General features: G+C 37.0%; 3 protein-coding genes across 24 annotated transcripts; 2 read left to right on the top strand and 1 right to left on the bottom strand.

Annotated features, from left to right (window-relative positions):
- The first annotated feature begins 3650 nt into the window (after nt 1-3650).
- On the top strand, nt 3651-4535 carry LOC112178155. The gene is made up of 2 exons (XM_024316348.1): nt 3651-3745; nt 3854-4535. The coding sequence occupies exons 1-2, from the start codon at nt 3651-3653 to the stop codon at nt 4533-4535; spliced, it is 777 nt and encodes a 258-aa protein (XP_024172116.1).
- A 4469-nt stretch (nt 4536-9004) lies between these two features.
- On the top strand, nt 9005-12533 carry LOC112176898 (elongation factor 1-gamma). 2 transcript variants are annotated; one of them, XM_024315028.2, is made up of 5 exons: nt 9005-9349; nt 9444-9504; nt 9592-9644; nt 9925-10026; nt 11897-12533. In XM_024315028.2, the coding sequence occupies exons 1-5, from the start codon at nt 9278-9280 to the stop codon at nt 12278-12280; spliced, it is 672 nt and encodes a 223-aa protein (XP_024170796.1). In that variant the 5' UTR covers nt 9005-9277; the 3' UTR covers nt 12281-12533. The 2 variants fall into 2 exon arrangements, with proteins under 2 accessions (XP_024170796.1, XP_024170797.1); XM_024315029.2 differs by lacking the exon at nt 9925-10026.
- A 3310-nt stretch (nt 12534-15843) lies between these two features.
- LOC112176890 (putative disease resistance protein RGA3) lies at nt 15844-26558 on the bottom strand. 21 transcript variants are annotated; one of them, XM_024315019.2, is made up of 15 exons: nt 26026-26539; nt 23506-24792; nt 23290-23372; nt 22853-22925; nt 22021-22092; nt 20652-20889; nt 20532-20552; nt 20254-20330; nt 20092-20149; nt 19589-19679; nt 19184-19267; nt 18900-19022; nt 17880-17988; nt 17580-17775; nt 17403-17481 (listed from the first exon to the last, which is right to left on the bottom strand). In XM_024315019.2, the coding sequence occupies exons 1-2, from the start codon at nt 26452-26454 to the stop codon at nt 23518-23520; spliced, it is 1704 nt and encodes a 567-aa protein (XP_024170787.1). In that variant the 5' UTR covers nt 26455-26539; the 3' UTR covers nt 17403-17481; nt 17580-17775; nt 17880-17988; nt 18900-19022; nt 19184-19267; nt 19589-19679; nt 20092-20149; nt 20254-20330; nt 20532-20552; nt 20652-20889; nt 22021-22092; nt 22853-22925; nt 23290-23372; nt 23506-23517. The 21 variants fall into 21 exon arrangements, 20 of the variants coding, with proteins under 20 accessions (XP_024170787.1, XP_024170763.1, XP_024170765.1 ...); XM_024314995.2 differs by having other exon boundaries at nt 23290-23375; nt 23506-26558; XM_024314997.2 differs by having other exon boundaries at nt 22021-22103; nt 23506-26557.
- Nucleotides 26559-26929: the final 371 nt, after the last annotated feature.

The following is a 26929-nucleotide window of genomic DNA, read 5'->3' as shown; positions in this document are numbered from 1 at the left end:
TACATTGGCTGATATAGTTCATATCCACGAGAGTGTGAGAGGTGACAAATCAAAAAAAGAAGTTGCAAGCGAGTGGTTATGTGTATATTAGTTTTTTGTGGTGTTTAGAGTTTATGGTTAACCTAGTAGATTGTGATATAAATGACGACGAAAATAGCTGAAATTTCAACAATAAGCATTTCTTCTTATCATGAAAACATCCAACCGTCGATTTTAATAAATTCAATTTTGTCCACCTTGTTGGTTATAGAAGGTATACTTTTCGGTATAACTAATAAACAAGTTAGACCACATGAGTTGACATGTAAGGATTTTGTGTGATCCAAATAATCGAAACCGGAAATCAATAAATTTGACATTACCCATATATTTTAAAGGATATTAATAGGTGCTACGTAAAAAAAATTAACCCGATCCGCCGTCATTTCGACATTAAATAAAGCGGTCAACACTCTATATGCTCATACTTTCCTAAGGGGTGCTGAACCACGAGGAGAAACTTTTAGAAATTTTACATTAGTTGATATAGCTCATACCCATAAGAGTGTGAGAACTGACAGATCAAAAAAAGAAGTAGCAAGTGAGTGGTTATGTGCATATTAATTTTATGTGATATTTAGGGTTTAGGATTGACCTAGTAGATTAAGACACAAACAAGGACTAAAATATATAGCTGAAATTTTGAGCATAACCATTTCTTCTTATCATGATAACATCCAACATTCGATTTTGATAAATTTAATTTCTTCCATCTTGTTGGTTAGAACAGAAATAATGAACATGTCAACATCCATTTCAAAAATAAATTCAACAATTAATTTTTAATTTTTTTTTCCATTTTTTTTATGTTATGTCTGTTTAGATAATTATGTCGAGCTAAATTTAGATAATTCGATAATTATGTTACTATCTCGGAAATTAATAAAATATTTGTTGTAAATATTATTTCTTATGTGGCTGTCCACGTTATTAGTTAGGGACCTACATGTAATATATCAATAGTTTAAACACTTATCATGTAAACCCTAACTCTATATAAGGGAGGCCTCTAAGACTGAATAATACGCTTATCTATTTTCCCCTCATCTCTCTTTATACGTTTCTTACTCTTTACAAAGTAAGTCAATACTTTTTAACACATTATCAGCACGCTCTGCTATTTTTCTTAAAACTCTATGATGATCTACGAGTTTATAGTGCAACGTTGTTGCTCTTAACTATAACTCATGATCTATGAGTTTATTTATAATCTATATCAATCAATTATGTATATTAGGGTTTATGGAGATATACGGCATCATATCAATGTTTTGTTTATTTTTTTTTTCGTTCTTCATCTGCCATTTCTGCAATCCTATATATATATATATATATAGTTTAATATGGTTGTTGCGATATGGTTGTTTTGTTTAATATATCATTTTATCAAGTACACTACATATATATATATATATATATATATATAGTTTAATATGGTTGTTGCGATATGGTTGTTTTGTTTACTATATCACTTTATCAAGTACACCACATATATATATATATATATAGTTTAATATGGTTGTTTTGTTACTACTTCGTTAATATATATATAAAATATCTAAATGTGCAGTTGCACACCTAATAGCAAACACGTTCCTTTATATATATATATATATATATATATATATATATATATATATATATATATATATATATATATATATGAGGTATATGTTGTTAACATAATGGATATATTTTTACTGTTTCATTCCTTATAGCATATCTGATATTTATTTAATTAAATTTATCTTATATGTTTTATCAATTAAGCATACTTAATATTCATAATACAAGTGAACCTGAAGTTTCTGTTTGGCTCCAGTTTTGTTGCAGCTGGTCAACAGTCTCTTTTCTTGCGCGGGCGTGCCAGCACCGTTCGGGTGCGGTTGTCGGGGATGTCCCTTGACCTGACTTCTATCAAGCGATTGTGGACGAGGAGAGCACCAACCTCGTCGTGGGATTCTTTGTGCCTCGTGGCGAGGACTTTTGCTGAGCTTCTTGAAAATCACCAAATCAATACTCGATGTTGTAGATCGAGTAGAGCGAGCACCACTGGGAAATGAGGAGAACTTGCTAAAGCGTGACTTTAGCTTGGCTGGGTTGCTAGGGCGTTACCCTTGCTTGGCTGGTTCTGTAATCGTTGTGGTCGCGGCACTACCGTCTGCTCCCGAGGAGACTAGGACCGAAGTACGTTGACAGAGGGTTTGGTGGCACTGAAAGTCGGCTTCTGAGAAGACTAGGACTAGGAGTGTGATCACCGGTAAGAGAAAGAAAAGGAGAGGAGTTACTCTTAGAGATATTTGCTATAGAGAGAACTTAGATCATCTTAGAGATGTTGTTGTTGAATGTGAATATGTGTTTGAGAATGAGAGGAGAAGGGGTTTATATAGGGAAGAAAAAGAAGAGTGAAATAATGAGTGGAAGAAAAATAATGAAAGTAGAGTATGAAAGTGATTTGTAAAATATGGAAAAGATAGAGAAATGATGAAATGAAAGCAAAGCATGAAGGTGAAGAAACATGGAAGTGATGATGATCTATTAAAGAGATTGTAGTAGAAAAATATATCCAAGGAAAAAAAGAAAAGCATCTAGCTTTCTTCATGTGGGTAGGAAACATGAACATGTGAATATTGAGCTGGTTTTAGGTCAGTTTCTGCCCCTTTATTCCTTCAATTATTTCTCCAATAAGACTTCAGAATGAGCCTTTGACTTCTTCATAAAAAATGTTCCACTATGAGTGTAGATCATCCTGACAAATTTTCAGAGCTTTATTCCATGCGGTTGGGCCGAAAATGCTGCTGGACCTCTTACAGGTCTAGTTTTCCAGTTTTGCTTCTGTAGAAAATTGGACTGATTGTTTGAAAGCCTTCCACTCAAAACTAGCTCTGGCACTCTTCATAAGAAATGATCCTTGGGATGTCTAGTATTAATCTGGAAAGTTTAAACTTATTTGAATCTTGTTTGGTTAGTCTTCCGCCCCTCCTTCCTTGTTTAGCTCGGTTTCTCCTAGCCGAAATAGGAAAATGTGCTAAAGTTGACTTTTCATGCTTCCATGCTTCCATAGTAGGCTTTATTTAGCTTCTAAATATATATTTGGAGCTTGTCGACAATATATAGCTTGAGCCACTGACATTGGCTCAATTTCTCCAAAACATACATTGTCAGGCCAAAATGTTCATTTTGGGTCCAAACAGTTTCACTCCTGCTACTCGAGCCAGAAGTTTCGAGTACATATCCGTTTGAACCTGAAGTTCAAAAAATACGGAATTTTAGAACCTGAAGTTCTAATCATAAGACCACGAACCTGATGCTTCGTGTATATAATTGCGATCCAATGTTTATTTTTTTTTTCGAACTTGAAGTTTCGATATTGATTACTTATTTGTTAAGAACCTGTAGTTCTAACACTATACATGGATCCTAACATACCTCATCTTCATTGTGGCAGGAAGATGACGAATTTGGCAAAATTGGATTTTGTCACCCTTGACATCTCTGGCAAGAACTACCTGTCTTAGGCCATTGATGCAGAGATTCATCTCGAAGCCCAAAACCTTGGGCCTACAATCAAGGAAGGAAACTCAGCGTCCCCGCAGAATAAAGCTGAAGCTATGATTTTTATGCGCCACCATCTCCATCAGGGATTGAAGGACGAGTACTTAACTGTCAAAGACCCACTTGAGCTATGGACAGGTTTGGCAGATAGGTTCGCTCACCAAAAAACTGTTGTGCTCCCTAGAGCACGTTAAGAATGGTCGCATCTGCGCCTTCAAGATTACAGTTCTGTGATAGATTATAATTCTGCCATATTCAGGATCACCTCCCAAATGAATCTTTGTGGAGAAACTGTAACTCAGGCCATGATGCTTGAAAAGACCTTCTCCACCCTTCATGCCTCAAATATGGTCTTACAACAGCAATACAGAGAAAGAGGATTCACCAAATATTCTGATCTCATCTCTTGTCTTCTGGTGGCTGAGCAAAACAATGAGCTCTTAATGAATAACCATCAATCTCGCCCTACAGGATCACAACCATTCCCTGAAGCGAATGCTACTTTTACTAGTCGTTATGGCAATAGACGTGGTGGAAGGCATGGCAAAGCCTGTAACCATGGTCATAGACGTGGTCAGGGTCGAAAAAATGGCCAAGCTCGTGGGGGCTACAACCAGCAGTTGGGCCCAAGGAACAATGCCAAGATTACTAAAGGAAATGGTCAGATGATCAAACCTCATAAAAATGAAGACAGTGTTTGTATTAGATGTGGTGGTAAAGGCCATTGGGCTCGCACCTGTCGTGCAGAAGACCATTTGGCGGCCCTCTACAAAGCTTCCTTGAAAAAGAAACATGTGGAGACAAACTACATTGACCACTCTGACCCTTGGGATTCATCTGAGCCTATAGACATTACTCCGCTCGATGTCTCAGATTTTTTTGCGAACAATGGAAGCAATTTTGATGATATGACCAGTGGTGGAATTCTTGACGACCACTAGTTGTCAGCCTATGTTTAGACATTTTTTTTAAAATTTTCTTCCTACATTAGTCACCTTTTGTTTAGGCCTCTGATTTTTTTTAGTTTGGTTTGTTCCTAGCTATTTTGCAAGGCAATAAAAAGAAGTTTTTTTTTTTTTTTTTTCTGGATACTTTTTGCTCTATCATGTGGTTTATGATGCATCTAATTAAATTGCATGTGGTCTATGATGCATCTATTTTTTTTAACGTCTAGGAATTATGATGGGTATATATATATATATATATATATATATATATATATATATTTTCTCTCGTATCCAAATGAATGACTAAATTGTTTTTATCTATAAATGATCTATAATATCATGTTTTACTGCCTTAGTCAGACTAATTAATTAATTAATTATTATTATTATTTCTTTTATGAAGGCATGAACATGGATTTTGGATGCTCTCAACTTATGAAGGATGGAGAAGAAATATGTCTTGCTGACAGTGCCACTACACATACGATCCTTCGCGATTGGATTTATTTCTCCACTTTAACGCCTTCTAAAGCCAATGTGACTACTATCTCAAGTCCTGCAGACCTGATTGAAGGCTCCAGAAGAGCCCACATTAGGCTACCCAATGGAACTCAATTGTTCCTTCAAGAGGCTTTATATTCTTCGAGATCCAGAAGAAATCTCCTCAGTTTTAGAGATATCCGTTTAAATGGATACCACATTGAGACCACGAATGATAATCATGTGGAATATTACATCCAATAAAAACTGCCAAAAGCATATATTGGAAAATTGGTTGCCCTATCATCTGGGTTGTATTACACAACCATTCAACCAATTGAGGCATACCATGTTGTGAACCAGCAGTTCAAAAATCAACATACATTTATGTTTTGGCATGACCGTTTGGGTCACCCTGGATCCACCATGATGCGTAGGATCATTACAAATTCCAATGGACATCCATTGATGACTAAACATATTGTTTTGCCAAGCAACCCTTGCAAAGCCTGCTCACAAGGGAAATTGGTGGTTAAACCATCTTATGCAAAGATAGATATTGAATCCCCATCTTTTCTACAAAGAATTCAAGGGGACATTTGTGGACCTATTGACCCATCTTGTGGACCATTTCGATATTTTATGGTCCTAGTTGATGCCTCTATAAGATGGTCACATGTTTGCCTCTTGTCTACCCGTAATGTGGCATTTGCCAAACTACTTGCTCAGATAATTAAATTACGAGCTCAATTCCCGGACTACTCTATCAAGTCCATTCGTTTAGACAATGCTGGTGAATTTACATCTCAAACGTTTGATGATTATTGCATGTCTATGGGAATTGAAATTGAACATTCGGTTCCTCATGTTCATACACAAAATAGTTTGGCAGAAGCTCTTATTAAGAGACTTCAAATAATAGCTCGCACTTTGCTAATGAAAACAAATATGCCAGTTTCTACATGGGGACATGCAATTTTGCATGCAGCAGCTTTAATTCGGTTGAGGCCCATAGCCAACCATCAATATTCCCCATTACAACTTGTTTCTGGGAGCCAGCCCAATATCTCCCATCATCGAACATTTGGTTGTGCTGTTTATGTGCCTATTGCACCGCCACAACGAACAAAAATGGGCCCTCAACGTCAATTGGGAATCTACATTGGTTTTAATTCACCATCCATTATTCGGTATTTAGAACTCATGACGGGTGATACCTTCACCGCACGGTTTGCAGATTGCCATTTTGATGAGACAATATTCCCGCCGTTAGGGGGAGATAAGACTGTTCCAAATGAATGTCGTGAATTAATGTGGACTGTACCCACTGTATCTCATCTTGACCCTCGTACTAAAGAAAGTGAAATTGAAGTACGAAGGATTCTGCACCTTCAAAATATTGCTAACACAATGCCTGATGCATTCACTGACACAACAAAAGTGACAAGATCACATATCCCAGCAATAAGTGCACCGGCAAGAATTAATGTCCAAATTGGACAAAATAATGTGGCAGCCAATGAGCCATCTACTGCACGCCTGAAGCGTGCAGACCTGTAGGTTCAAAAGATTCAGTTCCTAGAAAGAGGAAAACAAAGGCACATCTGAATCCTAATGAAATCACCCCTGAAGAGAATATTGGGCAAGACATTAATGTCCGATCCACAATTCATGATTCTTTGACTACAGAAGAGGAAAATGACATCGGTGAGACACCAGCCCATGAAGAGGCTCAGGTACCTGAAAATAAGGAAATTTTCGTAAACTACGTGTACACCAATGAGTTGTGGGATCGTAGAGATATGATCATAGACAATATATTCTCATTCGCAGTAGCTACTGAAATAATAAAAGGCGATGACACTGAACCTCGCTCTATTAATGAATGTAGACAGAGACATGACTGGCTCAAATGGAAAGATGCAATCCAAACTGAATTAAATTCTCTAGAAAAACACAGTATTTTCGGACCTGTTGTCCAAACACCACCCAATGTCAAACCGGTTGGATATAAATGGGTATTTGTGAGAAAGCGTAATGAGAAAAATGAGATTGCAAGATATAAGGTGCGACTTGTTGCGCAAGGTTTTTCACAAAGGCCTGGGATAGATTATGAGGAAACATATTCTCCTGTAATGGATGCTATCACATTCCGCTATCTAATAAGTTTAGTAGTTTCAGAAAAACTTGATATGTATCTTATGGATATTGTTACTGCATACCTATACGGTGAGTTAGATACTGATATCTACATGAAAGTCCCAGAAGGACTTAGGTTGCCTGAAGCAACTGCAAAACCATGCAATATGTACTCAATCAAACTGAGACGATCCTTATATGGATTGAAGCAATCTGGACGAATGTGGTACAACAGCCTCAGTGAGTATCTACTTAAGGAAGGATATGTCAATGATCCTATATGTCCTTGCGTGTTCATTAAGAAATCAAATTCTGGTTTTGCAATAGTCGCAGTTTATGTCGATGACATGAATCTGATTGGAAGTTCTTCAGAACTTGGAAAAACGGCTGAATATTTAAAGAAGGAATTTGAAATGAAAGACCTTGGAAAAACAAGGTATTGCCTCGGGCTGCAAATTGAGCATTTGGATAGTGGGATTCTTGTCCATCAATCTGCTTATACAGAAAAAATTCTGAAGAGATTTGGTATGGAAAAGGCTCACCCACTGAGTACCCCAATGGTTGTTCGGAGTCTTGACACTATGAAAGATCCATTTCGTCCAAGACAAGATGACGAAATTATCCTTGGTCCAGAAGTACCATATCTTAGTGCTATTGGTGCCCTTCTTTATTTGGCGCAATGTACAAGACCAGACATGGCATTTGCAGTTAGCGTATTGGCAAGATATAGCTCTGCTCCAACATCAGGCCATTGGAAGGGCGTAAAAGACATTTTATGCTACCTTCATGGTACAACAGATATGGGTTTATTCTATACAAATAAATCTGTTGATAATTCCACGATTGTTGGATATGCTGATGCAGGATATCTCTCTGATCCGCATAGAGGTCGCTCTCAAACATGATATGTTTTTACTTGTGGAGACACAACAATTTCATGGCGATCATCTAAGCAAACACTCGTGGCAACTTCCTCTAATCATTCAGAAATAATTGCTTTATATGAGGCTGGCCGAGAATGTTTTTGGTTAAGATCCATGATTCGCCACATTCGAAGCACCTGTGATTTACCTTCAGTAACTGACAAACCAACAGTCATGTATAAAGACAATACTGCTTGTATTGCTCAGATTAAAGAAGGATTCATCAAAGGTAACAAGACTAAGCATATCGCACCAAAGTTCTTTCACACTCATGAGCTTCAAAAGAATCAAGAAATTGCAGTGAAGCAAATTCAATCCGACGAAAACTTGGCTGATTTATTCACCAAATCTCTACCTAAGTGTACTTTCCAGAAGTTAGTGGAAGGGATCGAATTGAGACGACTCTCGAAGCTATCAAGCGACGCATGCAAAGATCAGGGGGAGCTTGCAATCAGAGGGAGCATCAAGAAACATGCTACCTAGGACATATGCGAGTTGTGCTCTTTTTGTCCTTCGACCAGGGTTATTTTTATCCCACTGGGTTTTTGTTACCTGGCAAGATTTTTAACGAGGCAACAATAAGCGCGTCCAATGCCATCATCAATTGGTGGACATCCAAGGGGGAGTGTTGTAAATATTATTTCTTATGTGACTGTCCACATTATTAGTTAGGGACCTACATGTAATATATCAATAGTTTAAACACTTATCGTGTAAACCCTACCTCTATATAAGGGAGGCCTCTAAGACTGAATAATACACTTCTCTATTTTCCCCTCATCTCTCTTTATACGTTTTTTACTCTCTACAAAGTAAGTCAATACTTTTTAACAATTTTGAGGAATATTTTTTTAAAATTTTACATAAGGTGGAATCCTCAATTTAAGGGTCCAATAATTAAGTACACAACACGACGCTTTTTCATTACGAAGCTTTCCACTGCTACACTACCAACCCCAGTGCTGGAATTACTATATAGACTCCAAAGTTTTGGGCTTTTTGTAGAATTGAAAACTAATACAAAAACTGATTGGGTGATGTTGGTGAATGTATCTGTGCATTATGTATGTGTTATTGTTTTGAAGATGAGAGTTATGAATTGTTTGATCTACTTTTTAGGTGCTGCACGCTGGGAACACCAATAAGAATGGTTACAAGCTCATTGCTGCCGAGTTCAGCGGTGTCAATGTTGAGATGGTGAAGGATTTCGAGATGGGTTTGTCGAACAAGACTCCCGAGTTTCTCAAAATGAATCCCATTGGGAAGGTGGGAGTTGTGTCATTTGCAGGTGTTGGAAGTTGTGTATTATATATGATGTGTTGTGTTTTTGGTGCTGAAATGGTGTTTTGGTGTGTTTTAGGTTCCTGTGTTGGAAACGCCGGACGGTCCTGTTTTTGAGAGCAATGCCATTGCGCGATATGGTGAGGGCTCCATGTTAGGATTTTGAAGTTGTATATGGGAATTATTGTCGGATTGGAACTTTGATTGTATGCTTTCACTTGCTGCAGTTACTCATTTGAAGGCGGACAATCCCCTTTACGGTTCTTCCTTGATTGAATATGTAAGTGGTATAAGGGCTTTGTATGTCTCCTTAAGTGTCTGTTGTCTGAATTTCTGGATTCCGAGTTTATGAGATCATTATGATGTTAAAAATCTACTGTGAGGAGACTTTGGATGTAGAAATAGGTCATCTTTTGTGATTACACTTAAAACATAATGCTAGAGATATTTATGATCAGGCATCTTCATTTGGGTCCTGATATGATTTGCAATGTTGGCCATCCGCACTTCTGTCGATGCAAAAAGTAATGTCTTTACCCTGTTGTATTTTCGGTTAACAGGCCCTTGTGGAGCAATGGATTGATTTTGCAACATTAGAGATTGATGCCAATATTTTGCGTTGGTTCATACCGCGTATCGGTTTTGCAGTCTACCTTCCTCCGGTAGGAAATTGCTACATTTTGTTTCTCCAGTTCTGTTCGTTATTTATTGTAATTTGTATCTACATAAACTCGTCAAGTGATTCACATCCATCTTTTGTTTTTAGCACATAAGCTGAGGAAGCTGCAATTTCTTTAATTTATCATGGTCTTGCATTTTCAGTCAATATATAGCATCCTCATGCATTCTCTTTTGTGCAGTGTTATCATTTACAATATTCAATTTAAATGATTTACTGTTCCCTGTATTGTTTATACTCTTCAACTCAATTACTTGGGTGGCCTTTGAGATGGAATTTGGTCATTTTGTATGTTTATTGGTTCATGACAAGTTATATGGCCTTGCTCTTTATCAGCCCTCAATGAAAGCATACCGGTGCTTTTGGCAAGTTAATGAATCAGACTCTTCTGTAGGATAGTCAATAGCAGACCTTCAATGTCATCAGATAGTTAACTGTACTTCCAGTTGATCTTTTATATATGCTATATCAATATCCTAACTTCTGGGTAATGCCAAATCAGAATTCGTATTAAATGCTTGTCGCAATAGTGAAAATATACTTATGGCTGTAATTTATACTTGTGTTTCAATGGAACTTCATTGCATTTGCCAAAATACTTTTTGGTGAAAGTTCAATTTTGAAGGACTCTCTTTTGCACTTACCATGCATGCTGCTTTGCTTTCTTCATTTTCTCCAAGGCAAGCAATTCATTTTATTTGTATCTGTTAATACTGGATACTGGTGTGATTCCGTGTGACAGCTTTTGAACTTGATGCCTTTAAGAAAAGAAGAATTGAGCACATATTGTTAAATTCTGTAAAGGTCTGCGTCTGAATGGCAAATATCTGGAGCTTGGGTTTTCTAACTGCCTTAACATCCAATTAGGGTTTTCATGAAAAACCATTTGAAGTGCTCTTTGTTCGAACTAGGTTTTTCTCTCTAGCGTGAGAAAACTCCTAAGGCCGGCGGCGTCCGTGTACCTGCAGATCAGCCCTGTCCGGTAGCACCCGGACGTCTTCGCTGGCCTCTGGCCTCGCTGACGTGCCGCGGTCTGCTGCCGGACGGGATTTTGATGATATTTGCCCGGGGCTGTCACGGGAGAGAGGTTTTCTGTTTTGTGGTTGCGGTATGCTGGTTTGGTGAAGTTTCTGGGCGTCGTCTCTGAATCACAGTGGATGTTGATGCTTTGTCGTGGGTTTCCAGGACCGGTGTCAGAGGTTTGGCTCGTGGAGGTAATGATCTGGCGCGCTGCATCGTCGCTGATTCGTAGTGGTGCGGGCCGATTTGCTTAGGTCGAGGTGGCGTGGTACCATGGCAGCGTGGTGGTACGAGTCACAGAGGCTGAGGCAGCATGGGATGTGGCTGTACGAGTCACGGCGCGGTGGCTGCGAGGTCGGGCGGGGGTGTCATCTCCTGATGTGAGGGCGTGGTGACGTCTTGGGCTTGAATCATTCCAGTATTGATGGGCCATGGATTGGGCCTTGTCTCTTTGGGGCTGCCCTATTGGGCCTCTATTTAGGCTGAGGTTTTTTAGCCCTAAGCCAACTCTAGGATAGTAATTTTATTACTTTCAATAAGTCTCTAATTTTTTTAGGGAGTTACGCACTTTTGTGCCTCTAGCGAATCTTCCGGAGTAGTACCGATGGAAGATTTATGCTATTTCGATGTATTTAATGTCAAATGAGTGACCTAGTTTCAACATACCACTGTGGGTACTAACACATCTTCTTGTCTGTCTATAGATGGCAGCGGAAGGGTATGTAAGGGTCATTCTGGCTTTCGATCAATATATTGGCTACTGCCTTCTTTCAAAAAAAAATTAGGGTTTTCATGATTTCTCATGTCGTGTTAACTTTCACTTCTTCTTTGAGGCTTCTGGGACATGTATGATCCAGAGGGTTACTCTCTTTGGTTTTGCGATTACAAATACAATGATGCATGAGAAAACAGTCTCATTCGTGACTTTAAACAAGGTGGGCGGCTTTCTGCAGCGGATGGATTTGGCTCGTAGATATGCGTTTGGGAAGATGTTGGTGATTGGATCTGATCCTCCTTTCAAGGGGAAGGGCTTGTGGCTGTTCCGTGGGCAAGAGGTTCCCCAGTTCATAATTGATGAATGTTATGATATGGAACTGTATGATTGGCATAAGGTTGATATCACTGATGAGGATCAAAAGGAGCACGTGAACCAGATGATTGAAGTTCAGGAGCCTTTTGAGGGGGAGGCCTTGTTGGATGCCAAATGCTTCAAATGATGAGACAAAGGTGTTCGAGGAGGTAGCTGTAATGTTTCAGGGGTTTCTTTAGAGGGTCGTTCATTCTGGTTGATTGTGTTTCAGCATTATCTTTTGCTTCTCCTAGCACTCTAATCTATGACATTGATAGGATATGATACAATGTTGTCTGTTATGTTAGGAATATCAATTGAATTACATGGTGATGAAGTTAACATTTATTTGCAAGTTATATTAGATTTGTTCAAACAGGTGTGTTTGGTGACTTTGAATATCACAATTTCTCAGTTTCTTACAATTTCATGCAATAAGCACTCTGTGACTACCAAGAGAAATGTTAATTGCTTTTGACTCCTGGGAGGCTTCACTATATGTTAGGTTGGGTTAGGGGTCGTCAACGGGCCGGGCCGGGCCCGGCCCGGCCCATTCATAGCCGGCTCGGGCCGGGCCGGGCCGGGCCTTGCCATATTTTTAAATAATTGCGGGCCGGGCCGGGCCGGGCTTTATTAAAAATCAAAGGATCCAAGCCCGTCCATATAAAGCGGGCCTTGCGGGCTTTTTCGGGCCGGGCCGGGCTTGGCCTTGCGGGCTTTTTTGGGCCGGGCCTTGCGGGCTTTATTTATAAATAAATATTTAAAGACACAAGTTTTTTTTTTAATCAAGCTTTGGAAATTCAATGGATAATGATCAAATACAACCAAAGATAATAGATCTATATAACTATATTGTACCAAAAAAAATCTATATTTATATATAGATACTAATTTATTGATAAATAAATTTTTAAAGACACTAATTTTTTATAAACCTATATTTATATATCATACACTCCAAAGAGCAACCCCTATCAATTCAAAGAAAATGGAAAAACCGACCGTTGGATGAGTTTATTACAATAAATTATGAGTATGGTAAAAATTTAGCCAATTTCACCATATTTTCGAATCCGATCGGATTGGTCAACCGTAGTCACTTATATGTTTTATTGTTTGACCGATGGCGTGGCAACCGCGAAACGTGCTTATTTTTTCACATCACGTTTGTATATATTCCATCGATGGATGTGAGTGGACATAAGATAAAAAAAATTAATTTTAATTACAAACACATTGGTGTATACCAATTTTATTCCTTTAGTTGTATGACTTATACATTGCATTTAAATTGTTTAGGTTCATTCTAAAGCAACCATGAAGTAGAAAATGAATTCGGAGAAATCAACCGCTCGATGGAGAGATTGTAATGTTTTATGGTGATTGTAGAAAATCTAGCCAATTTCGTTATTGTTTCGAATTCGATCAACTAGGTCAAACGTAGTTACTCTTATAAACCTATATTTATATATCATACACTCCAAAGAGCAACCCCTATCAATTCAAAGAAAATGAAAAAACCAACCGTTGGATGAGTTTATTACAATAAATTATGAGTGTGGTAAAACATTTAGCCAATTTCACCATATTTTCGAATCCGATCGGATTGGTCAACCGTAGTCACTTATATGTTTTATTGGTTGACCGATGGCGTGGCAACCGCGAAACGTGCTTATTTTTTCACATCACGTTTGTATATATTCCATCGATGGATGTGCGTGGACATAAGATAAAAAAATTAATTTTAATTACAAACACATTGGTGTATACCAATTTTATTCCTTTAGTTGTATGACTTATACATTGCATTTAAATTGTTTAGGTTCATTCTAAAGCAACCATGAAGTAGAAAATGAATTCGGAGAAACCAACCGCTCGATGAAGAGATTGTAATGTTTTATGGTGATTGTAGAAAATCTAGCCAATTTCGTTATTGTTTCGAATTCGATCAACTAGGTCAAACGTAGTTACTCTTATAAACCTATATTTATATATCATACACTCCAAAGAGCAACCCCTATCAATTCAAAGAAAATGAAAAACCGACCGTTGGATGAGTTTATTACAATAAATTATGAGTGTGGTAAAAAATTTAGCCAATTTCACCATATTTTCGAATCCGATCGGATTGGTCAACCGTAGTCACTTATATGTTTTATTGGTTGACCGATGGCGTGGCAACCGCGAAACGTGCTTATTTTTTCACATCACGTTTGTATATATTCCATCGATGGATGTGCGTGGACATAAGATAAAAAAAAAAAAAATTAATTACAAACACATTGGTGTATACCAATTTTATTCCTTTAGTTGTATGACTTATACATTGCATTTAAATTGTTTAGGTTCATTCTAAAGCAACCATGAAGTAGAAAATGAATTCGGAGAAACCAACCGCTCGATGGAGAGATTGTAATGTTTTATGGTGATTGTAGAAAATCTAGCCAATTTCGTTATTGTTTCGAATTCGATCAACTAGGTCAAACTTAGTTACTCTTATAAACCTATATTTATATATCATACACTCCAAAGAGCAACCCCTATCAATTCAAAGAAAATGGAAAAACCGACCGTTGGATGAGTTTATTACAATAAATTATGCGTGTGGTTAAAAATTTAGTCAATTTCACCATAGTTTTGAACCCGATCTAATTGGTCAACCGATTACCGATATGTAGAATATATATATATATGCACATATTCTATATAGAATAATAGAAGTATAAGAACTTCCACACACACACACACATATATATATATATCTCTATATATATTATTATATTATATATATAAACACACACATATATAAATATATATACATATATATAAACACACACACACACATATATATATCTCTATATATATATTATATATATAAACAAACACACACACACACATATATATATATATATATCCTCTATATAAACACACACACACACACACACACACACATATATATATATATATATCTCTCTATATATATATATTATATATATAAACACTCACACATATATAAATATATATATACATATATATAAACACACACACATATATAAATATATATATACATATATATAAACACACACACACACATATATATATATCTCTATATATATATTATATATATAAACACACACACATATATAAATATATATATACATATATATAAACACACACATATATAAATATATATACATATATATATAAACACACACACACACACACACACACACACACACATATATATATATATATATAAACACACACAAATATATATATCTATGTGTGTGTGTGTATATATATTTATAAACACACACACACATAACTACAAATATATATATATATATATATATATAATATTTTACGGGCTTTTACGGGCCGGGCCTACGGGCCGGGCCGGATTTTTGCGGGCTTTAGGCGGGCCGGCCCTCTGCCCACCAAGGCGGGCTTTTGCGGGTTTTTTGACCGGCCGGGCCGGGCTAAAAGCCCTCCGGGCCGGCGGGCCTCCATCGGCTCACTTGATCCGCGGGCTTTTTGATGAGGCCTAGGTTGGGTTGTCAATCGCCCATCTAAGGCTTCATTGTGGTCAATCAAAACTATAGAGAGCCTTCCAGCAGGTTGCATGTGCCATATATTGAATATGTGAAGCGTTGTGAACTTGCAAACAATGATCTGATAGAGCAAATGATGCAAAATCGAAAAGCAATGAAGTAAAGGAACTAGAACATCAAGAATGACATTTGGCCAAAATCTGTGCCTATGTCCTGGGGAGAGTTCCTCCGAAGGATTTCATTAGATTGTGATAAGAAAAAATCCACCAAGAATTCTCTCACAATACCTGTGTTTCCCAGCCCTAGAATTTCAATCTTTCTCTCACTTGAAATTACTACCCTTACTTTTCGGGCAGCTTTATAATTGATACTCTTAATGTAGTAAAACTCATGTTTTCTAGGCGTCCCAACACCTATAGGTGGTGGGTTACAAGTTTGGGCCAAATCAGATTCCCTAAACCAGAAAAAAATGGGAAGGAATGATGATTAACACTTGACAGAGATAAGTGGCACGCAGTTAGCTGGTGACGGATCGCGAAACCCTCGATCTGTAAATCATCCTCTTTTCTTAGTCCAATTGCACCGTACTTGAATCCATGATGCCGACGGTGTTAGTAGATTTAACTGTCACAAGCCTGATACAATATCTTCATCAAAATCAATGGACAAAAATCAAATGCATTATGCTAGAGGCTAGAATATGCAATCATGTCTTTATTTAGACAGGACTCTAGAGGCTGATGAAATGAAGTACAATATATAGTAAGCATTGTAAATTAGCAAGCAGTTCATCAAATCCCTTCAACTAAGACTTAGCTTTCTTCTTTTACTATTAACATATGACATTTTAGTGTATCGATGCAATTCTTCTATCATGAAACATAACTCAATGCAGCACTTATATACTTTTGAATCATTTATTAAGCACATGAAGAAAAGCAATAGTCCATAGCTCCATACCCTCGACATGCCGCATAAGAAAATCAGCTTGGATGAACTCAGACTTCAGAAGTTCATTCGACTGCCACCTTTGCTGAGAACAACAGACAGTTTTTGTATCAAGTAACTGTAGCAAATTGCTGTGAAATTGCTTTTTCTCTGCATAAGGAGTAATAATATGTTAAGTTACTAATGGAACTTGGAATACGGTGGAAAATATGAAACAAAGAAATTTTTTGATGGGAAGTTGAATGAAAAAGTAAATATGAGAAAAAAAGCTGTTAATGAAAGAATATGAGACACACATCAGACATGAACTACAAGGAAAGAAACAATTTACGATATTAACATAATCCTGCAACTCAAATTACTGAACCACCTTTTACCTTCAATTGATTTTGCATCCTCAAATCCCTTATCCTAGTATAAATACACTTACCAAGCTTCACAAACTAAACTTTAAACATGAATCTGTAAGTAAAAATATATGCAATGCTATTTTTACAATCTTATGGCCACTAATTTCGATCAGTAAGAAATAGACATCAGTGATTCAGTATGACATACAAAAGCTTTAATATTTGATCTTATGAAGAGAGAGAGAGAGAGCAGGGGACATTAATGATCAATAACAGTTAACCCCGAAGGTCCCTAGAAATCAATACCAGTTTCAACGAAAAAGAACTTAAAGTTGCTTATCACATTGATACAAAGAAGCAAAATACATTTAATAGTCAGAGACACACCAGGCAACAATTATAAGAGACAAAAACCGCTCACCACTCAACAGAGTCCTGGAGCTCCAGTTACTGAACCACCATTTAACTTCAACTGATTTTGCATCTTCAAATCCCTTACCCTAGTAAAACACTTGCCAAGCTTCAGACACTGAACTCTTAACATGAACCAGCTCTTACTAGTCAGGTGTAGCTTAACATAATGAATCTAGACCACTACCTTCGACAATGGTGAGGTGGCAGGGTTTGGTACTAGAGGATATCCAATAGATCTTTCAGTTTGAGTACAGCCACATAAAGAGCACTCACCGGGCTCCATGTTTATTGTTAGGATGCAGATTATACAAAATCTTCCAAATCCCATTTACCAATCAAATCCCAATCAGCACTAACGTCCATTTCACAAAAGCTTGCGCCTAAGACACAAAAACCCATGCCATGGAAATTAGATATCAAACCTAGTCAATTTAGTTTCACAACTAGAAAGTGCATAATTTCAAGCCTCTTAAGTATTACATACCTTGGATTGCTTAAGATGTTGATAACATATTCAGTTAAGGGCCACTTCAATCAGTCAAATGCAGACCAAATTTCCTTTATGGTGAAAGTCCGCTTGATAATGGTCCGTCCTGCATAGAATTTGTTCATCAAAATCAGATTCATTTCTCCACCTGGACACATTTACAAATCAGATAGTATTCAACAAATTAACAACCAGCTTTTGTACCCAAGAGGCTGATAAAATGAAATCATGAGATATAAACATTGTGAATTAGCAAGCAGTTCATGCAATATGTGCCCTTCAATTAAGTCATAGCTTTTCCTTTCCTTTCCTAGTCTAATGTGACAATTTCGTTCTGTCTTGAAACATTATGATATATAACATAATGCAACTGCTATATACTTTTGAAACATTTAAGCTACTGAAGAATAGTCCATAGCTCCAGACCCCTGACATTGCATAAGCACATCCAATTGGATGAACTCCTACTTCACTAGTTAATCCAGTCACGACCTTTGCTGAGAACAACAATCAGTTTCCATATCAATTAACTCTAACAGTTTGTGGTCGAAATTTTCTTTTTCTTCTTGCATAAGGAGTTATAATATGTTAACTTAATAATGGAACATTGTATCCAGTGGAACTATGAAACAAAAGAAATTTTTACGGGATCACAATGATGGAAAAAAGTAATGTAAGAAAAACAAAGTCGTTGCTAAAAGAATTTGAGACACATGAGACATGAATTACTGTACAAGGAACGAAACAACTCACTGTGCCTACATAATCCTGCAGCTCCAATTACTGAACCACCTTTTACCTTTAATTGATTTTCTATCTTTATATTTTAGCCTAGTATACGTGCACTTAACAAGCTTCGGACAGAACTAAACTTTAAATCATGAATCTGTAGCTAAAATATATATGCGACGCTATAGTTGCAATCTTAGGGCCACTGATTTAGTGATTTCGATCTAGGTCAGACTACATGGGCATGTTGCTTAACATAATTGAGTAAACACACACACATCCACCCACCTTTGATAACAATGATGTTGGCAGAGTTTGAGAGAGTGTCCAACAAATCTTTCTGAGGGACTGATTTAGACAGAGAGTGCACAAAATGCTTTCAGAGTCCATTTACCAACAATATCTTTCAGCCTAAAATGATAAAAAATATGCCAAGAAAATTAGATTATTTGACAAGTAGAAAGTACATATATTCAAGCCCTAAAACTATTAAATTGGAAGGGTGAGTCTCTAATGAGGACCTTACAATAAGGACCAAGTAATGGAATCCTTAAGATGCTAATCACATATACCTAGTTTAGGTAAGAGCCCTCACTTCAATCAGTCAAATGGCTATATAACAAATTTCCTTTATTGTGTACGGCTGATAGTCCCTCCTGCATAGAATGTGTTTATCAAAAAAGATTCAGTTCATCAGCAGGAGTCAATTCTTTTGCAGTTCAACAAATTAACAACCAACTTCTGAGAGTGTTGGACTGCAGTACAAGACTAAACTTCTGAGAGCGTTGGACTTCTGAATACATAATGCAAAGTATTCATAATTCAATTAATAATATGAATACCTGAATCTAAATATGTCCCTTTATGGAGTGGAAATAGATAACAATGGTAGGAAATAGACATGAATATATGAGGAATCTAACAGTTGAGAAATTAACACATTAAAGTGATGATATCGAGGTATATAGCTAGCATACCTATGTACTGCTTGTCAGCTTCACAACTCTAATACCATTCTTGAAGCTTCAATCAGTGTGTTCCATATACAAGTGTAGCTTGGTGAATTTTCTGTAGGAGAAAACATAATTAGGTGACTGAATTGAAGGGAAAGTCAATTTCAAACTAAGTAAAGATTCGTTCAGAATTTTTAGGTGACAATAGGATTATTATATCTTTTTTTTTTTTTTTGGAAGGTATCACATCATATAAGATACTATTATACTGCAAATGATATTACATACCAGAAAAAAAGTGGATATGATTGATTGACAGATTAATATCACCAGAAAAGCATGGTAACTATTTTTCTTCTTTGTAAAATGAAAATATGTAATGTCATTAACGGCACTTCAATTTGTTTCCGGTTGGGGATATAGTAAAAGGAAGGAGAATTTTATAAGCACACGATAAAAAAAAAAAAAATCAAGCAGAATAATATCAGATACATCAGACAACAATTATGGGGAAAGTAACAACTCACCAGTCCCACAGAATCAGGCATCTGAACCACCATCAACTTGAACTGATTTTGTATCTACCTTCAGACACCAAAATTTTAAATGGAATCCATAACTAGAATATATATAAGGCATTGACAACCACAAAGTGATCAAGCTTATAAACTCTATACATAATATATTACCCAGTTCAGGTAAGAGCCACCTGAGTCTAATTGGTAACAAATTTCCTTTAAGGTTTACCACTGCTTAAAAAACGCTCCTGCAAGAATGTGTTCATCAAATTAGATTCATTCCTCCAGCTGGAGTTCAATCATCTATGAAAGTTCAACGAGTTAGCAACCATCTGCATGCGTTGTACTACAATAACAAGATAGAATAACTATGCAACTAATATATTCTTATTGCAAAATGTGCACATAATGGAAACTTGCAATAAAGTTAAATCCAACAGTATGAATACCTGAATGATTGTATTTTCTGTCTGCAAAAAAAAAAAAAAAGATACAAAATTAGAGGACTAGTCTATAAAATAAACTAATTTCATTGTGACAATTCATTCAGAATTTGCTTTTGGTGATACCTGTTCAGTTCCATGGAAACTTGTATTTGGGCAGCAAGTTTCACAATTGTGATGTGAGAAATGGACACCGCTTGATCTCCAAATCAGTGCTGTTATCTTCCGCAGGAAGTCTGGCAATTGTTTCAGCACTGGGCTGCCCAAAATGTACAAGGAAGAGAGACCCACCATCACATATCTGAAAGCTTTCTAGTGTTTGCAGAATTTTCAAACTCCCAATCCCTTTTGGTAAGTAGTTCAGCTTGTAACAACCACAAACCTATCAGTTCATTGTCCAAATACTTGTGGTAATGGCCATACCAACTTGGAACAATTAATCATAATAAAGTTTTCAAATTTACAATTACAAATATCCAAATTCTAATGACTAATGTAACAATAGCAGCTCTAATCACCAAAAGAGAAATTAATGGTACAATTGGAAAACCTAAGGATGAGAGAGACTAGATTTAGTATTTAACTCCAAAGTTTATCTGTGTGGTGCACTACTAATTTCTGCATTGGAGAATTGAATCAGACAGTGAGGATTGGCTGTTGAAACTGTTCAGCTAAGCCAATGTCTTAATAACCAAAAGAGCAGTTACTTTACTAATTAACTTAACCTTGCAAAAAAAAAAAAAAAGGACTATTAAGGGAATTGGATCGCACTGGATTCTCTGAGACACAACATAAACTAGTGATACAACCACCACAAGTCAGGACTCAAAAGTCGGGTGCTTCACATCCTGATATGTACGACTTTTTCAACCCTAAAGAAAAATATAGATGACATTTTCCACATGCATTGACTCAGGAAGCACACAAATTTTTACTTGCAATTTATCCACAAATATGTATGGGAATTTCCAAGCCCAAAAATAGGAACCCCATCTGCCACTACAATACTTCAAGGGCATCATGAATAGCATGGTTTTACTATAAGTTCAAGGCTTCCTATATAAAATAAAACCAACAGATTTCAGTACTCAAATTCATGTATGTAATTAGCAAGGAACTCTCTAAGTATGTAGACAGAAGTCTTCAGAAACTTTTAGTCAGAACCGGGTGTACCTCCTCTATTATAGGTGCCCTCTTCTACTATAGTCCTGTGGGGTGTTCTTGCATTGAAGGCTGAGTCTATGTATCTTATTACAACTTCTCTCCAATTTGAAATAAGATCATTATTATAATGTTGTTTGGATAATATACATATAGGACTCTAGCATACTCTTAAACTCTTGAAATAAATTTCCAGAAAAATTGTTAAATTTGTTTGATTATCAAAGTAATATATCAAGACTTGGGTATAATTGGAGTTCCAAGAATTAATCAACCATTTGAGAATCCACAATCTTTCCCAACAGAAATCAGTGTATGAGAATAAGGGACTTACAAGTCAGTAATCTCTTGATAAGCTTAGCATTCCACTCCAACATGTCACTATGAGAAGCAATCTCCTTTTACTCTGCATAAAACCTACAACTTCAGTATCTCAATTACAGCAGAAATGAGCCTCACATACAAAATACAAGAATCAACTCCTACTAAAATGCATGTACAAAATGTTAGGTCTGTTTGAGAGATGCATATCAGATATTAGTTTCAGTAAATAAAAGGTTGCATTTAAGTCCAGCTCTCATTCAACAAGTTGAGACAGAGAATAATGATATGTCATATCTCCTCTCTGAACTTTATCATCAACTCTGCCTTCTGAACACGTGCAACAGTTCTAAATATATTCATAGCTACTATAAGATTGCATAGCTTTTAGCTATCGAAGTTATGGAAAGTTGATCATACAAGAACAAAGACCATAACTCTTTTATCCCTATTGAACATTTTGGTATTCAGCCTTTCCACACACGGCCATCATTTCTTCATATCTCAATATGTAACAAGTCTTTCGTCAGACAAAATTTTAGAAATATCATACGGGAAAGGAAGAAAGGTAATTCCCATTTCTTATATACATCTTATTTGGGTTGTGTAAAGAAAATGACAAAAACCACCTATGAGACTAAAACATTGCTGGGCTCATCATTTCGAACATCATTTATTTTACATAAGAGAACCAGCTAGACAAAATATCGAGCATCTGGTGTGCACAAAAGTAACTTTGTAAACTAACACACAATTATCTGTAAACATACAAAGGAATTGAGTCCATGCAGCAGACAAGGATATACCGATGTTGTAAAAGAAGACCATATTGAGAAAGATCGAACCTTTGATTAAGGGATGTCTGATCGATTCACTTGTCAAATTCCAATCAGTTTCATTTCCACAAGAGACTTCAGCCTATATGACAAGAAAATCCATGTAATGGAAACTAGATGTCAAACCTTGTAATATTTTAGAATTGGACAACAGGAAATTGCAATTGCAAGCACTTGTACAATAGATAATATAGGATTGTTTAAATAAACTTATTATATAGGACTACTTACAATGTTAATATCAGATTACCTAATAGCTTAGGTAAGAGCGTCTTGAATTAGTCAAAATGCTAGACTTACAATGTGGATATGATTGACAGACAGATTTATATAACCAGACGGCATGGCAGCATTGCCTCTTGTCATATACAATATTTGCAATTGCATATATTTACCTTAACAGAATAGAACAGAGTGCTTTATGTCTGTCTGGACCATATATTTACCTTCAAGTAGGCTTCAACGATTGAGAATGGCAGCATTTGAACGGTCCATTTGCAGAAACACCAATTACCGAGCTCCCTGCTGGCTGCTTTTGTTAACATACAGATTGCAGAGAAAGGTTCCTTTAAACTAGAGTAGTAATCTATAAACTAGACTATGCTCAGATAATTAACACTAAAGTAAAGATTCATTCAGAATTTGCATTTGGTGATCGATACCTTTGCAGCGAGTCATCCAATTGTGAGGTTTGGGATGTGAGAAATGTTGTGCCACTCCTTCCCCACGCCTTTTTCGTATTCTCCTTTCAGAATTGGACAACCCATGATCGCCAGAGTACGCAGTGCTGTTATCTTGTACAGGAACTCTGGCAGTGCTTTTAGCTTTGGGCAACGCTCAATTTGCAACTCAGAAAGGCGTGGCATTATTGTGATTTCAGAAAGAAAGGCCCACTCTTCCCAGTTCTCCATCGATTCGAACGCAAGACGTTTCAATTTGGGGAATAGAATTCCTGAGACTTCTTCTTCTCCTTCTATTCCCAGAAATTCAACTCCCGCCTTTTTCACTTTCTCCATCCTCCTTATCTCCAGAATTTCAAGCGATGGCAATTTTCCAAGAGGAGGCAAAAATTCACAAAATTTCCAGCCATAGAGCTCAACTCTTCTCAAATTGCGTAAAGACTTGATCCAATAGAGAGACTCGGTGGTGCCAATGTGGCAATCCCAAATCTCTAAAGATTCCAAATTTTGATGTGGTTGCAATGCTTTCACTATTTCTTCATCGCCTTTTCTCTGCTCTTCATCCAAGAACCATACTCCCAAATGAGAGAGGTGCTCCTTCTTCCCCAACTGTGCTTTGTCAATCTCACTCGCATCATCCTTATTCCCCAATCGATCTATCACAAGGCTCCCCTGAAGCTGGTCCATGATTCCGAGATCTCCTAATTTCAATGCTTCATCATCATCACCCTCACATACATAAAAGCAGTCTAGTACTTGCAGACTTTTCAAACTCCCAATCCCTTTCGGTAAGTACCTCAGCCCATCAGAAGCCCAAACATATAGATGCTTCAAGTTAATCAACTTTCCCATTGCCTTGGGTAGTTTCTCTAGTTTATCACACCACGAAACGTCCAGAGTTTGTAGATTGTATAAATCACACACAGCATCCGGTAATTCTTTCAAATTATGATTCCAAGACAAATCCATATATCTCAAATGAATCAATTTACCGATCTCCTTTGGAACTTCATTGAGCATGCTACCGGATGTCTTGTTACCACTCAAATTCAATGTCCTAAGGCATTTCATTTGCATAATTGAACCGGGGCTTATGGTTGTAATGCTTGAATCAAGGAGTGTGAGGGTTCGCATATTTTTGCAGTTGTCAAATGAAGTAGGAAATGAAAGTGGACCTTCGGGTAAACTTGTTAAAGTCAAATGACGAACCTTATAATCACCCGGTAGCTCCACTGCTTCTATAATAGTGCATTCTTTTTGGGTAAGAAACTGCACAAAGTCATGCACTATATCATGCATTTTGCACCCATAAACATTTCCCATATTATCTTTTTTAAAATCTTGAAAGAAAGACCGCATTGATAGACTGTCAAAATAATTTTGACCTATTCTTCTCTTTTCTTTTTTCCCCTTTGAATTAAGATAATCTTGTGACATCCAAAGATCAATCAAATTATCTTTTTGTAACTCATAATCTTTAGGAAATATTACACAATACAAAAGACACATTTTGACTGCAGGAGCCAAATCAAAATAACTTAGTAATAGTGGTCGGAAAACTTGTTGCTCAACTTCTTCTAGTTCCCATATCTTACTATTCAGAACATCCCGCCATTCCTCTCTTGTTTTCTTATACCACACTAGACTGCCTAAAGTCTTTGCAGCAAGAGGCAAACCTTTACACTTTTTCACAATTTCCTCACCAATAGCTCCAAACGAGTTAGCCTCATCTTCTTCCCTATCCAAAAATGCAAAGCTATTGAACAATGCGAGACAATCCATATCGCTCAACTTGTCCAAATGGATCATGTTGCTGGTTGCTCTCATCATTTTAGCAACCTCTTCTTTTCGTGTGGTCACCAATATTATACTGCCCTGAGCACAACTTTGCATTATCACTTGTAGTTTCAAATTTTCCCACTTAGTTTTGTCTTCGGTCCACACATCATCTAGAACAATGAGTAACTTCTTGTTCTCAACAAGTGTCTTGATACATCGCAGTAAATTTTGCAAGTCATTGGAACTGCTTTGGGGTCCATCTAGATTTTCAATGATCGCTTTAGCAATCTTAATCTCATCAAAAGGATCCGAGACACAAACCCAAACTTTCTTATCAAAATGGGCCGTAACATTTTCATGGTTATAGACTAACTGGGTGAGAGTTGTTTTCCCCATCCCACCCATCCCTACAATAGGGATGACAAGGACCCTCCCCCCATCCTTGTTACTCTCTCTCAACAACTTGCTCAACAAATTCTTTTTTTCTTCTTCTCGGCCAAATATCATAGATATATCGACAAAAGATGAAGTCTTCTGTCGTTGAGTAAACTGCTCATCATGGCCGCCTATTGTGGATTGATGAAAGCCAGACAAATCTCTTTCACCAGCAATCGAAGTTAACTTCTCATTCAGTTCCTTTATCCTTCTAGCTATGTTATGATGATGAATGACCTCATTGACTTGACCAAAACAAAAGCAACCGGAGGACATGGGAAAACGTACCTTCTTCTTGGTAACAAGAGCATTATCTCCTTCCACCTCTTGCTTCTCCTCCGCTTGTTGTCTGAGAAGTTCAGTGTTCCACTCATCTAGCACGTCGTCCATCTCGTACGACACATCTTTGAGCTTCTGCAACCAGTCGCCCACGCTGGCCTCCGTCACTTGTTTCTTCTCTGCATCCTCAAGCACAGCCTGGATAGCTTTGAGCTTGCTGCTGAAACTTTTAACATCTTTGTCAGCATTCAAAACCAGTTTCACCACTTCATTTGTGTGTTGATATACTACTGAAGCTAATTGCTCCAGAAGCACAGAGATGAGTGCCTCAGCCATTTTTTGTGTTATAACTTGATTATAATTGTAAGAGAAAAAGAAGAGATAATCGAATATGAAATTGTTGGATGAGTGTGCTCTGGCCTCTCTTCTACTAAGCATATAGTGTCGAAATTAGATAAAGCTAGGGACTACTGGAGCCAATGAGCGTGCCTCAATTATTTGTTCAACAGAGCATTCTGAATATTCCTCTTTAATAATTGCAGGCCTTTGTGAATTATTTAATTAATTCTCACCGTCGTATGTATTATTCTATGACCCACTACATAATTGTCGCAAGTCTCCAAATGAGGGTGGTGAGTCAAAAGATGCTGTCCAACAACTACAAACAGTCTCATAGTGCGTCTCTTGCTGGCAGAGGACGCGGGATCCAGCCCACTTGCTGCCAGAGGAGATGGTATTTTCTTTGCAACGTTAATAAGATATCGTTAATCTTCAGGAGTCTAGGCTGTCTAGCTAACCTAACTTTGTTTTTGTCTGAAAGTATACCCAACTCCAATGTGGGTGTGAGAATTTTAAACATAAAAATATTGGAAAAATAATTTATTATCCACACTCCAGAGTCTCCTCCTTATTA

The sequence above is a fragment of the Rosa chinensis genome, chromosome 7 (assembly GCF_002994745.2).
Source record: "Rosa chinensis cultivar Old Blush chromosome 7, RchiOBHm-V2, whole genome shotgun sequence".
NCBI classification, from domain to species: Eukaryota; Viridiplantae; Streptophyta; class Magnoliopsida; order Rosales; family Rosaceae; genus Rosa; species Rosa chinensis.
The sequence above is the reverse complement of the archived record's forward strand: the minus strand, read 5'-3'. Positions and strand labels throughout refer to the sequence as shown.